We start from the raw sequence: 14,626 nt of genomic DNA on the forward strand, positions 1-14,626 counted from the left end.
GGGGGTGCAGTGAGGATGGCACAAACCAAGCCTTTCTAGTGTGACGAAAGGGAGATCTCACCGGAGTTGCTGCTGCATCCGGAGCCCCTCTCCTGTTGCCGTGGTGGGCAGCAGCAGGGCACCGAGAAGGAGGGGATGGGTGGTCTGGGCCCCCTCTCAGCAGCTGGATCCCAGCCCCGCTGCGAAAAGGAAACGGGCCCAGGGGCTCATGTGGCGCTCTCTGTGTCCGGTCGGTACAAATCCTGGTGCTTGTCCCCCTCTGCGGCGGCTTCCCCTCTTCGCCCTGCCCGCAGCCCGCCCCAGCGCCAGAGGCCTGGGCGACGGCTCAAGCTTCCCGGGACCCCTGGCGGCGGGTGCTGGCGCCGCCGGGCTGCAGGGGGTGGAAGAAGAGCTGCAGCCCGTCCACGGGATGCACAATGGGCACAGTCTGCATCTCGGGGAAGCTGGGGGTGGCCAGCTCCCAGCGGGCCGTGCGGACCAGCTCGACGGCCAGCAGCTTGAGGATGGCCTTGGCCAGCTCCTGGCCGATGCAGCTCCTGACCCCACCGCCAAAGGGGATGTAATGGAAGCGTCCTGCCCCCTTGTCGTCCTCCTGCCGGGCCGAGCCAAACCGGTCCGGGTCGAAGCTCTCGGGGGGGCTCTGGTACACGGCTGCGGTCTCGTGGGTGTCTCGGATGCTGTACATCACGCTCCAGCCCTTGGGGATCTGGTAGCCCTGCAGGGGAGGCGGGAGAGGACCATCAGCTAAGGGGCAGCTGGCACCGGCGCTGGGGGCCCCTGGCTGAGCTGCTCGAGGGAGAATCATAGAATCACAGAATACCAGGGCTGAAAGGGAACCCAGCAGGTCATCTAGCCCAACCCCCTGCTCAGAGCAGGGCCAATCCCCATTTTTTGTCCCAGAGGCTGTGCTGCTGCTGCTGCTAAGGATTGGGGCCCTGGGACCCGTCTCACTGAGAAACCTGCCCGATCCGTGCCTCCCCACCCCCAGCGATCCGTTCCCTTCGGCCGCCAGAGGGCGACACGCCGCCCTGCACAGAGCCCCGGACCCAGTTCCCACGGACCTCCGCTAGAAACCGGCTCTGGCTTCCTCCAGGAAGGACGGAGATGCTGGGGTGTTGGGTGGGATGTTTAACTCGACCGGGGCCGGGGCGCCTCCCTCTGGGGGCCCTGGATGCTAAACTAACCACCCTTTCTAATGCGGCAGCTTCGGATAAACGCCCCTGCAGGACACCGGGGTTAATGGAACTAACTTACTGCTCTTCCTCCGTGCAAAACCCTGCTGGAGCGGGAAGGGCACTGGGAGACCAGAATCCTGCTCGCCTCGCTCGGGCCCGTGGTCCCGAGGACACAAACAGGGCTCGTGTGCTGACGCCAGCTGGATCCAGGGCCTGTTCCTTCAGCTCTTACTCAGACAAGCGGTCCCACTCCTGTTGCGCTCACCGGGGCTGCGGTGCCTGAGCAAGACTTGCTGTCCTATTACTTGTAGAACTGGGCCTGCCGTGCGATTGTGCGGTTCTATACTGCTCTGTTGCGTTGTCATTTCTTGTATTCACGCTGTGATATTGTCACATTTCGGTAGTTGCTGATTTAGTAAACTCAGTATCATTTGATTTTCAGGGAAGCCCAATACATCTTGGGGCCCTATATAAATAAATTACTTTGCAAATAAATAACCAAGGATTTGATCTCTAGATGCTTTTATGTTTTCCATTTTCCGTTTTAAGTGGCCAGTTAGCTGCGTGCAACATTCCCCTGTATTCTGTGCTGCTTTCTATAATGTTAAAATGCAAAAAAACAGATTCGGTGTAAATTTATTTTGCATTCGCTCAGGTGTACCTGCAGTTGGCAAAATGTCATATCTTACATCTTAACAAGTGTTTCACACTAAAGATAAACTCGTTCTACAGACAAGTGTTAATAGTCGCACAGCTGCCATTATTAGGAAATCAGCCCTTTGAAATACCCAGAGGTCACTAGAGAGGAAGGAGAAAATGGTGTAAAACTGTCTGATAAGACACGCAGATACACATAATAAATGAACTAAAGATGCTTGGCTCAAAGCCACACCCTAGTCTTTAAACAACTGCAGAACAGAGATAACTTACATCCAGCTCAAAGGTCTGCAGGGCAGTTCTGTAGCCTCCAGAAACGGGCGGCAGCACACGAAGGACCTCCTTAATCACACCGTCCAAGTAGCGCAGACGGCTCAACTTATCCAAGTTCATCTCAGGCTGACAATGACACTCTGCCCCTGGAATCACTGGCCCTGTGGGCACCTCGAACCTGCTGGCCGGCTGACCGGCTTCTTCTTGCCTGGGGTTTGAATAATGATCTTTTGTATTCAAACTAATTGCTTCTGGTGTCATTCTGGTTAACGTGGGCTCCTTAAGGAGAGGAGGCCGCCGGATAAAACCATCCCCGGCCTCTCCTCCCGCCTTTAGATCAGGTTGCTGACTTTGATTCTTCGGCGTCCCTTCTGGCGTGGAGCGGAGACGCTGCTGAGAGTCACTGTCCTTCCTTTCTCTCTCCAGGACCATCGGTGTACCTTGACGGGATTCAATACATGGGCGGTTCTTTTGGGAGACCGCAGGCGAAAGGCAATGGCCCTGCCTATGCAATTCATGGGACACCAGTTCCTGTCTTATTTTTTCTATCGCCGAGGGGTGTTTCAGTAGCAAAAGGATCAGAGACGTGCTGGCACTAGCAGTGGTGAAGAAAGCAGCAAATATCAGCTCAATCGCTGACTCCTGCGAGATAATCAAACGTGACAGTTTTAAATGCATGTGTGTTTTAATCTTCAAATCATACTCCCACCTGTTCCCTATCAGCACAGCTGTCTAGCCCCACGTGGCCTGTCTTCATTTCCATCATTTGAGTGTTTAGAAACTAAAATCTCTTTAACTTTACAGGACTTGCGTTCCTTTGCTAACTGAGCATTATACTGCACTTCTACCACTTATGTAATGGATTGTTTATTCCACTACTCCCTACGAACCTGCAACCATTATCAGTAAAAAGAGAAAGAAAAGGAGTAAGAACCTGGCTGAGAATTTTGTGAGCAAAGGTTATCCTCACACTTAGCCGTAGAGATTTGTCCTCAGATGCACACCGGGGTCTCCGTCTGCCAGACACTACATTTGATATGTACAGATTCTTCCACTTTCTTAGAAAAATAATCTCCCGAATGGCATGTCTTCTACATTGGTAGTGGTGGATATTGGTCCGGGAGTCCTAGGTTCCGATGCTACCATCTAAAACGGGTAACGTTTGTTCAAAAATGCCCCCTGAAGTCAATGTGAAGACACCATGTACATGAATAGAACTGGACTCAGGCCAACAGTGAGTAAAACTAATAAGAAACTTGCTGTGTCATCATAATGTATGTATGTGAACCTCTGCAGATCTGTAGCAAATAGAGAGTTACCTAGACGCAGATGTTTGGCAAATCCCGGATTCTTCGCTTGCCCCAAAGGCAAGGGCATGTCAGAGTCTGTAGATTAACAAACTTTCTTATTGCTCGATGACAATAGTGGAACATCTAAAATCCTGTCAATGATCTTCGATGGTTCAAAATTCCCTGAGGCTATCAACCTTTCTCCCATACAGCCACACTGTGCATAGATGTGCCGCCACTTGAACTAAATCGTCTGGGCTGGATTTTGCAAGGTGCTGAGCTAAACATTAAGGGAATTCTCCTACTCATGTGTGTCAAGTTAAGGGCTTTGCTGGATTGCCTCACAGTGTTCAGCATCTGGCAGAACCAAGCCCTGTATAACAAGTAATGGGACAACCCCGGAAGAACTCCAGACACTGTCCCCCGCATGCCTCCTTCCTATGCTATTTAGTGTTGTGTGAAAAACAAGCCAAAGGATCCAATTGCTTCCTAGAAGCAAAAACTGAGGTGTGTTGCAAAGGAAAACAACTGACCCAATTGTCCATACGGTGCTTTACAGACAAGTTTGTCACAGTGTGGCTCGGGTAACTCTGCACAAAGCCAAGCCACAGAATGATCCCAGACAATCAAAGCGGAGTATCTGCGCCCACAACATAGGCAAAACATCCATCAGCCATGGATCCTCACAACCGTACAATCAGAGCCTTCTAAGGACCTCCCTTAAAATATTACAGGAAACCAGCCAGGCCCTAGCTAAGTCATGGAAGGTTAAATACTGGAAGTTTCTTAGCTCCCCTTTCTCTTTCCCACCCATACAGAAATCAAAGGAAAAAGTGCAGGTTTAGGATGTGAACTATGACTATGAAGCCAGCATTCAAAACTATGACCGAAATATTTGACAATAACTATTTTGCCTTTCTGTAACTATGTCTGTCCTAGTTCTGGCTCTCTAATGCACACTCAAGGGACTGCTGTTGCTGTGTATTCACAAGGCTGAGCATCACACCTCCCAGATGTTGTGTAGAATACACACCGTTATGCACAGAATATACACCCAGTTAAGCCTCCCTAATAACTGCTAAGGTAAAGGGAAGAGAGACGAGTTGGGTGAGGTAATATCTTTTATTGGACCAACTTCTGCCCAGGAGAGAGACAAGCTCTGCAGTTACAACACACCTGCAGACCGTGTATCAGGAACTTGGGATTGCCAGAGACTGCCGGTGATGATCTGGAGGCAAAAAGAGGGCTGTAGGTGGTGACCTAAAGATGGGAATGTCTCCAGGACCAACAGCCCCCTCTCCAGGTGAAAGCCTATAAGAAGGGAAGGGGTGAATCCAAAACACAGCTGTGAAATCCTGGCCCCATTGAAGTCTATGGCAAAACAGGAGGATTTGTCGGTGTGCTGGCTCTCCAGGATGTAACATGGCTCCCGTAGACATGAGCAGGAACTGGGCATCCCCGATAACAGGACCTTCGCAGTACTCCGGCGTTTGTGCTCGTGACCGCCGTGTCCGGGTTCGCCCACTGCGAAGTTCCGCAGGGGAAGCTCCGCGCAGTCACTGCTGCATCGGGGGGGATGCTGAGTTCCCCTCTGTGTTAGTCTCTACAATGCTCATATTGAACTGAACATTGTGTCACCGCACAAAGGATGAAAATAAAGCAGTTCCCTGCGAATGAATGCGGCTGGAAAGAACGTCCTGGCGCGAAGATATTTTATTCATCGACAAAGTATTTTATTTATTCTTTTAGAGCCAACCCAATTGGGCGTTTTGTAGACCTCACCTCGCCTCTTATTCAGTCTGGTTCATTATGGAAACAGCCTCAGGAGTATCCTGTTTTCCTGCAAACTTTAATCTCACCTTTGTTGTGACTTTAATGCAATGGTTTATAGTTTAATCTATTTTAGTGCATTCTCAGAAAGCAAAAGGCCCAATCCCTGCCACCGTGCTATACCCTACGCTGCTATGATAAAGGATGTGCTCTTTCCCCTTTCCGTGGCTTTCGGCTTTTTCTGGTGGTTTCGATAAAACGGTGGGCTTTTTAACCTGGGTTGTTGCAAGTCCTGGTTTTGTAAAGCACATGCTGCATTCATTCCCCGAGTACAATTCCCAGCATCTCGCGGGGGTGGCAAGTGCTCTTTGAAAAGTATTTAAACACAAAGCGAGTCAGGAAATTAGTGTACACTCTCAGAGATGCGTATCCAGTGCTGTAAAGCACCTAAGATTTTTTACCTAGTCAGATCATTCCATTAGATTCATATTCCGCCGTCATTTTATTTTGGTAAAAGGCGCTGCCACATTAGACAGTAACCACAGATTATTTTATAATCCACAGGAAAGTTTCTTTAAATGCATCTGATGTAGGAAGTTTCTAACTGCACCGCCAACAGAAGTGCATATCAATATACTAACCCACGCTGACTCCCTGCCCATCACTGTTATCTCGACTGGGATGAGCCACACCCGCCTCTTAGCTTTGGCTTTATCCGTGGGGGCTCTCCAATTGCTCATATAATTATTTTTTGAATAGTATGCATTAGGGATGCCTGGGTATAATCTGGCAAATATTACATTACAGATACCCGTGTTTAATTTCACAAATATAGTTATATTCACCTCTTTTGACTAATGTCACATATACCTCTTCTAATCACAGCTAGCTGCTCCTGGAGAATATTGTTGAGCATTATTTACAAATTAGCGCATTCTTTTTGTCCAATAGTTTAGCTTTTCTTAAACATCGTCGAATTTATTTGGTCATGTTAATTAATCGCTAAAATAGATTATTCTCCTTGTAAACTAGTTATACAGTGTACTACTGCTGTGCTACACAACCCGTGGCAAACACCCTCTTTTACTCAGGAGAAAAGTAGTTTATAGTTCCCTATTTGCAGATTGGATTCCCCTTCATGGAGTTCCACATAGGATAGGCTTTGAACAACAAACAAATAAACCAACCAAACCTCTTCATCAGGAGAGCATTGTCCCATTTTAAATACCGGGAAAGCGAACCACAGAGAGGTGAATGGGAAGTGACAGAACCCACATCTCCTGGATACCAGTCCAGTGGTTTATCTACTCGGCCACGCTGCCTCCCCACAAAGAATCCTGCCCCCGGGCTCAGAGCCAAACGGTGCTCTTTTTGTGACGCGCTCAAGTGAGAAGATGCCAGGAATGGGGAAGATTGGAGAGGAAAAGACCCCCCAATGGTTCCTTCTCCTGCCAACGCAGGATTGTTGGAATGGGCCTGTGGTGTAAGGTCTCTGTGACTTAATGTGCTATGATGTTGTTGTTTTGTAGCATAAGCTAAACTGATGGCGCTGGGTGTTCTGTCGCTGTCCATTTTGCTGCCTACACTAAACGCCTAAGAATCTCAGGAAATGCATAAGGACTTTTACCGCTATTAGGAGGGATGCCAACAAACAGTGATGAGTTTTCATGTGGAGACAATGCAATTCTGTCCACACAATTCCAGATTTTCAGAAGCAAAGATTCAGAACCTTTAGGAAAACAGGTCACCTGCTCCTAGGAGATAAAGATCCGGGGTGAAATCCTGACCCCGCGGGAGTTCATAGGAGTTTGGAGTCAACTGAGCCACGATTTCATCCCGGAGGAAGCTAAGCAGCATACAAGTTAATAGTATCTTATACCCTGAAACTGGCTTCACATATGCTTGGAAAAGAAGGTGACTTGGAAGGCCGTCAATATTTTGGCAGTTCTGCCAATATGGCAGCCAAACATGCCTGTTTTTTGGAAGCCCAGGGCAATAAGGATAGAAGCTGATTCTCAGCGGGAGAAGAGAAAAATAGGCTTTACAGTAAGTCCTGGTTTTGGATTGATATCTCCATATGATATCTTAAAACTCAAAATTATAAATATACTTCAATCAGCTACTGCACACGCTCAAAATTATCCCAGAACTTCATAAACACTAGTTCTGATTTTTATATATGACACCAACAGTCACACCCAGAATAGCCTGGTGGTAGGCACTGACTCAATACTAAAGACAAATACTTTCTCAATTCTTTCTTTCAACTGGGAGCTTTGCCTGAGTAACAAGGATAGGATTTGATTTAAATCACGGTGCTGTCTCATGTTCACTATTCCATAGAGCAGATCCACATTTTGAGTAATATAATTAACCAGCTGGTCCTAGGGAATGACCCAGAGTCCATCATTCCATCTCAGGAGTCATTCTGACATTGTTTCAAAGATTTCTATGTTTACTGCCCCTGGAACACAGTGGCATGGTCCATTGGCCCCGCTGCAATAGGCATGGAAGTCTGTGAGGACTGCACAATCGGGTCTATCATATCAAAGATAAGATTTTGAAGTGTATTGAGAATACACGGATACGCAAGGAGGCCCATCGGAGTTGCACAAACCTAGCGGTATTCTAGTAAAACCAGGCAGATGCCTGGAAGAAAAGCCAAGAGGATAAGGTAGGAGGGCAAAAGAGGCATTTATTTACTTTTAAAATATTAACTCAGTTCAAATGCAAAGCAATTTAACCATGAAAAGGATGTCGGTGGGGCTGGCACACTCTTCCTAAGTGTCCGCCTCACCTGCTGTCTGCTGAGGCTTGGGAACTGGTGAGATGCTACAAAGCTCACCTTTCTCTGCTCAACATCTACCTTAAGTGTTGGGTGTCCAATCCCTCTTTCAACATCCTTGCATTTCTATGGGGTTTGGGTTTTTTTTCCAGACCCTTATTTCATCGCGGTGGACAAGCGATGTTTAGTGGCCAGGGGCACTTAAGGTGAGGAAGACGGTTAACTACAAGCTTTGTTATTGTTTGTGATGGATTCTCCCAGAGTGGGTAAAACAAAGGCGGAGGCCAGCAGATATCAGGTGCCCCCCAAGCAAACTGCTCTAAAGACAGTTAGAAACAAAACAGCAAAGGAGATTCTCTTTACCTTCAGCTCCTGCATGGTGAATTCTTTGCCATGCTCCTTGGCACTGTTTATTAAGAAATCCAGAGCATCACCATGACCTTCCGAGTTCTTTCTTTGTAGTTTTTCCATTATGGCTTTCTCCATGTACTCATGTAACATATTCCGGGCTTTGATCCCCTGCGAAGAGTCAGACATGGTTGTTCAGAGACTGTCCAACCCAGCCATAGTGAAGCACTGTAAGAAAAAACCCAGAAAAAGACCCTACCCAGGATGAATAGCACTCAAGGACCCCAAGAATCCTATCCCTCTTATTCTAATACCAATAGCTCAAATCCACTCTCCTTTTGTGCTCTGAGTGGTGCTTCAATCTGACACCTCGCAATTAAAAGACTAGGAAGGACAAATTCATTTGTCTATGCTAGAGACACAAGGTGGGTGAGGTAATATCTTTTATTGGACCAATTTTTGTTGGTGAGAGAGTCGAGCTTCAGAGCCACACAGAGCTTTTCTTCAGGTCTGGGTTTGTCTTTATTGGAACTACTTGGCACTGGGCGGATAGACTGTTGGGAATTGGGTAATTTCTCCCTGTGCTATTCCAACACACCCTGTAAAGAGTAGGACTGCCCAAGGAACACTTGGGTGGAGGGGGTGGGGGGGAAAGGGAAGCAGTGAAGCTAGAGGGCTGATGCCACAGTGACCTCTTGATGACTCCCATGAACAAACTCAGCTTCTGCTATGTCCAAAAGAGGCTCTCTGGTACCTGGATAAGAGAGGATGACTTGACAAGCCTACCCCAGTCTAATGTTGGCCTCCAGAAACTTTCAGGGGCTTTTCAAAGGCAGTGACAAAGGGGTTCGCTATTCCAGATAAGTATACTAGCTAAATATGTGATAATCACACCCAATTGGTTGTGTGTAAATGTATCTGTCAGAAGGCTGCATTTCCATTAAAGTAACCCTCCATGCAACCAAACATCTAATAGGATATGGAGGAGTCAGCTCCGAAGCTGTCACTATGTGAAATGGAAGTGCATTCGGAATGCAAGGTGTGTGGTTCTGTAACAAGAAGCCTGTCTCGGGTGTGGGCCTCATCCTACTAGAGATCACCCTACTGCAGAAGCCCAGAGGCAGGATAATCTAACCTGAAAGAAATCCATGCACAGATTTGCTAGGATTATATTATAATAGAGTCATATACAGGAGGTCAGACTAGATGAGCTGGGGTCCCTTCTGGCATTAAACACTATGACTCCATAATAATATGGTCACAGGCCACCAACACCACCCAGCACCTGCACAGTAAACAGAACAACCAAAATTAGACCAAAGTATTATAGCCAAGGTTGCTCTACTCTTCCCATTACAAGACCCTGTTTATATGCATATAGCTTTGCCAAATTTAAACCGTTGGGATGAAATTTTTTCCATGTCAGGTGTCTGCATCAGGCTGAAGTATTTTAGCAATTTTTGGCCCAAATGGTTCAGTCTTTTCCATGAATGACACTAGTGAAAAATATGTTGTTTTACCCATGTTAAAAGATTATGGCAATCTTGAAGAGTCTCTAGCTCCCACAGGGATTTGGTGCAGGGATGAGAAATTTGTCAGGGCGTGCCCTTTATGTCAGGGATGAGCCATCCCTGTGAAAATTCACCCACATTTGGACAAGTTATAAGCCTTTGACTCTTGCTAGATCTTGACAGTTAAAAACTCTGGAAATTCCATCTGCTCTGGGCATGCTCCAGCTTGGGGTTTCAGGGAGCCGAGATGACTTCAACTGAAATTGTAACTCTGGGCTGCTGCAGGCCATGCCAGAGTCAGGCACTGGAACTGAAAGCACAAGAACTATCTTTCCTATGCTCTTCATGCCCTGTCCCCCCTGCAGGCATCAAGATAGCATAAAAGGGGAAGCAGCCTGATTTGAACGCAGAGGGGACAAAAACCAGATGGGGAGTAGATTAGAAGGAGGCTTTGAAGAGAAAACACAGGACTGAGACTGAAGGCTGTCCCCAAGGGAAGAGAGGAGAGGATAAACTGGGACTAGGTGTTGAGATGTGGGAGACGGACTAATTGGACAAAGAGAGTAGGACTCGCAGCTGGGTGGGGTAAGATGGACTGGGAGCTGGATGGGATGCGCGGTGGATGGTTCATAGGTTTTAAGGCTAGAAGGAACCATTAGATCTAATGTGACCTCAGAGGAGACTGTGACTAGCTGGACAAGGAAAATGGGAACCAATGGAATGTGGGGAAGGACATGAGGAAAGGAAAGACAGATCTGAGAAGGAATCAGTGTGCTCGGGAAAAACTGGGATTGGCTGAACAGACTGGGACAAAGAGCCTGGGGAGGGAGAGAAGACTGGACCAGGAGGCAGGGGAACGGGGACTGGCTGGGCGTTGGGCAAGTACACTGGGGATAAGGAGCCACAGGGCCTGGGTGAACTGGGCCTGGCTGGGCAAGGAGGTTGGAAATGGAGGGGATATTGGGAGTAGAAGAGAACTGGGTAGAAAGGATAAAGCTTGTGGGGTGGGGGAGGAGGGAAGAGGCCAAGGAATCTGTGCCCACTAGACACACTCCCCTCCAGTACCTAAAATTGAACCCAAGATTCCTGAATCTCACCATTCCTTTGCTGTCAGCAAATATCTCTGAAACCCACTGGCAAAGTGAGTTTCTCCTGCTCCTCTAGTGCTAGTCTACACAGAGAATGATCAGTTATGCTGTTAGCTCAGGTGGCAGAGGTCTGTTGGGTAGATCTAAAGGTTCCCACCCTGTTGATGACCCATGTGAATGTCAATATGATGCCACATGACAGAAGTTCTGTTTTTTCCATTTGTTTTCAAACTCCTAGGAAATTACACACCCAAGAAATCATCCAATGTAATCAAATCTACAGATGAAGCTCCCTATAGTGATAGGCTCAAGAAACTCTATCTATTTAGCTTAACAAAGAGAAGGTGAAGGGGTGAACTGATTACTGCTTGTAAGCTCCTACATGGGGAACAAATATTTAATAATGGGCTCTTCAGAGAAAGGTATATAACACAATCCAATGGAAGCTGAAGCTAGACACATTCACAGGGGAAATAAGGCCTATATTTTTAATGGTGAGAGTGATTAGCCCTTGAAACAATTTACCAAGGGTTCTGGTGGATTTTCTGTCACTGAACACTTTTAAATCAAGATAGGATGTTTTTCTAAAAGATCTGCTCAGGGTATTATTTGGGGGGAAGTTTTATGTCCTGTGCTATACAAGAGGTCAGAGTAGAAGGTCACAATGGTCCCTTCTGTCCTTTCTAGCCCTCTCCCACCTCATAACCCACAGAACTACAGCACAAACAAGTCAACAGACTATACACTATTCAGGTAATAAATAGATGTCAGCAAGGACTATCTCAGCCAAAGGAAGTGGCATTCTCTGAACCAGCACACAGGTGCGGAGAACTTGTGTGCTCCCGATGTACCTTGATAATAGCAAAGCCAATAATTTGTGGAAAGGAATTGGACAGATCACTATCCTGCTGAGAATATTGCATCACAGAACTGAAATTTACTCCAGGGAAAACTCTAGATATAACATGCTTAGCAATCAAACATTATATAAGAATAAACTGAAGCCAACAACACAGAGAGGTGCTGGAAGTAAATATACAGAAAAACAAACAAACAAAAAGAAATGGCTAGGAGGAGGAGTAATTAGAGAATAGTCTGTAATAAGAGAACAATCCGACACTATAAGAAACAGTGCAAAAGAAATGGGGCAAAATCTAACTGATCACTGCAACTAATACAGCAATGAAACCTGTTTAAACGTGACTCGTTACCCACTCAGGGACATGTCAGGGGTAAGATATCCAAAGAGGGAATTCCTGAGGGGACGGGAGGACGGGGAGAAGGCGATTCACTGTACTTTAAAATGGCAATAGCGATCCACCTTTCATTACGAAAGCTAGAACTCATGCATAGACCCTTATGGGGCAGGGTAAGAGTGAGTGGTGGGCTTTCATGGCTCTGTGTTATTTACAGTTCTCTTTAACTTCCTGGAGATCAACCTTGGCTTTGCTGGCTACTTTGGCGCTGGACTTTTTTTTTTTTTTTTTTTAAAGCAATGCAGCCTATATTCGGTAGGCTGCAAAAAGACAGAGCAGAGGAAAGCAAAGCGGAGCGAGTCGGGCCTGTAACCCGGCAACAGTACCTTGCGCAGCCCACTGAACGGTATGTTCAGGGGCAAGGAGAACAGGTTCTCCACCAGCTGCTCAAAAGTTTTGGCCAGGTCCTTAAACTGCTTTTCGTCCAGGCTGAGGCCCAGCAGAACCCGAGCTGCAACGCGGAAAGTCAAAGTTTTAGCGGAGGAATAAACCGCGATGGAGCCAGGCTCCCTGCACCAGCCCCGCAGCTCCCAGCTCACGACCTTCTGGATCCCAGGGAGGTAGCTCTCCAGGGCAGCGCGGCTGAAGACTCGAGCCAGGATCTAGGGAGAGGGGAGGGAAGAGAGTTAAGGCTGGTGGTGCTGCTGGCACTTTCTCCGACCTGCAGCTGCACAGCCAGGGGAACTGGGGCTACCCACTTGGCAGCCGCCGCCAGTTGGCTTCCTGCTGGACCGAGCTGCCGGCTCAGTGGCAAGAGCCTGGCCACGAGGCAACGTGGGCTTCGCAGGCTGCAGAGGGGTGAATTACAACCGCCTTCCCTGGACCCTAGGCCTCCGCCCCGCTCACACAGCCCCTCGCTGCCTGCCCTCCACCCCCACCCCCCGCAACTACAGAGGGGTTTTACACACGGCTCCAAACGCCACCCTCCCAGGTCAAAATCCCCCGGGCACGCGCGTGTGAGCAGCGCTGTGCCGGTCCTTGCCCTGGCCGCCTCCCCCGCTCCCGAGCGCAGGGTCGCTGCGGAGCGCACCTTCCTCCTCTGCCGGTGCAGCTCGCCGGTGGAGTTGAGCAGGGTGTTGGAGCCCAGGATGATCTGGGTGCTCTGGGGCCACTGGGTGCTGACCAGGCTGTGCTCCCCCAGCAGGATCTTGCGGACGTTCTCCGCCCCGGTCACTCGGACGACAGGCTTGCCCAGCAGGTGGGTCTTGAACACGTGGCCGTACTTCTCCCGGCGGGAGCTGTGGAAGCTGGAGCCCTGCAACCAGCCGGCAAGTCAAGCGGAGAGCCACCACCGGGGCCGCGCGCCAGCTGGCGCGGGTCCGAGGGGCGCCGGGCAAGGCTCGGAGCCCGCCAGCCCCACCCCGGGGACAGACCCGGCCGCGCTCAGCGTTGCTGGCTGCGGAGCCCCCTCGCCCCATACAGGTCCGCGGCTCCTCGGGAGCAGGAGGGGAGCTCGCTGCGCGGAGCCTGGCGACCTCCGCCCCGAAGCCTGCAGGGCGGGGGGAGCCCAGCTCCGGGGCCCACGTGGCTCAGGAATGAAACGCATTTAAATCCCTCCCTCACGTTTTAGTTAGTTCTGGGCGTCCCAGGAGCAGCCTGATCCTAGGGGCTTCGGGTCGGAAGGGAGCGGGTGGTGAGCCACCTCCCGCCCGCCGCCAGCAGTCACCTGGCCTAGCAGCCCGGAGACTGCCCGCAGCCCCCGCCGCAGGGGGACACGTGCTCTCGTTCATACTTTACCTGGACCAGCCAGTGCAGGGTCTCCCCGAAGAACGGCCACCCCATGGAGCCTTTGGGGAGGGGCAGAGCGCTGCCCCGGTCCCTGCTCAGAGTCCACCTGAGAGTCCACAAGTGCCGGGCCACGGTGAGGAGGAGCCCCAGGGCCAGCACGGCGGTGAGCGCAGCTTCGAGCCAGGACCACGCGCTGATCCCCGCCAGCAACATCTTCGGCTCCCGGCCGCGGCTGCCGCAGCCGGATGCCCTGCGTCGCTTGTCCCCCGGCAAAGCACCTCTGCAGCGGGCTGGGAGAGCAGCGGACTAGGCTGTCGGGAGGGAAGGAACAAGACAGGCAAGCCCTCGATTTCACAGTGCCTGGAAAAGCCCCACGACAGCGCGCGTGGCTTGGGAGCTGTTCAGGGTTTGCAGAAAGGTGCCCACGCTCCGTCCCTGCCCCTCTCGGCTGCCGCCTGGGCTACGTGCCCTCGAGCGGGTGAGTGGCCGGTGACACCGGCCTCTTGGCAGAGATGAGTGATTCCGAGTTAAAAAAAAGATCAGCCGCTGGGGTGCGATAGATTTGCTGCCCGGCGCTGCCCTCCAAGCGAACCGCACTTCCTCGCACGACAGTTGGCGGGCTGACAGTTCCTTTTCTCCGAGCAAAGCCGGATCCGCTACTCCAACAGAGACCCTATATAGCAAGGGAGTCTCCTCTACGCTAACGTGTCCGCCTCACTTCACTCCCCCACGGGTCCCAGGTTTGC

General features: G+C 49.9%; 1 protein-coding gene across 1 annotated transcript; it reads right to left on the reverse strand.

Annotated features, from left to right (window-relative positions):
* Window positions 1-325: 325 nt before the first annotated feature.
* CYP26C1 (cytochrome P450 family 26 subfamily C member 1) lies at window positions 326-14,093 on the reverse strand. Its single transcript, XM_073354777.2, has 7 exons — window positions 13,890-14,093; window positions 13,183-13,407; window positions 12,479-12,754; window positions 8,313-8,468; window positions 2,355-2,747; window positions 2,106-2,294; window positions 326-715 (listed from the first exon to the last, which is right to left on the reverse strand). Exons 1-7 carry the CDS (start codon window positions 14,091-14,093, stop codon window positions 326-328), a joined length of 1,833 nt encoding a protein of 610 aa, XP_073210878.2.
* Between the last annotated feature and the right edge of the window lie 533 nt (window positions 14,094-14,626).

The sequence above is a fragment of the Lepidochelys kempii genome, chromosome 7 (assembly GCF_965140285.1).
Source record: "Lepidochelys kempii isolate rLepKem1 chromosome 7, rLepKem1.hap1, whole genome shotgun sequence".
NCBI classification, from domain to species: Eukaryota; Metazoa; Chordata; order Testudines; family Cheloniidae; genus Lepidochelys; species Lepidochelys kempii.

Bases quoted from the DNA above. Each gene is read 5' to 3' on its own strand.
- CYP26C1 (XM_073354777.2), bottom strand. From the start codon at position 14,093: ATGTTGCTGGCGGGGATCAGCGCGTGGTCCTGGCTCGAAGCTGCGCTC. The intron at 13,408-13,889 runs GTAAAGTATGAA...GGCTGGTTGCAG, and splicing joins CCCTGCACTGGCTGGTCCAG to GGCTCCAGCTTCCACAGCTC. The intron at 8,469-12,478 runs GTACTGTTGCCG...GACTCTTCGCAG, and splicing joins CGTTCAGTGGGCTGCGCAAG to GGGATCAAAGCCCGGAATAT.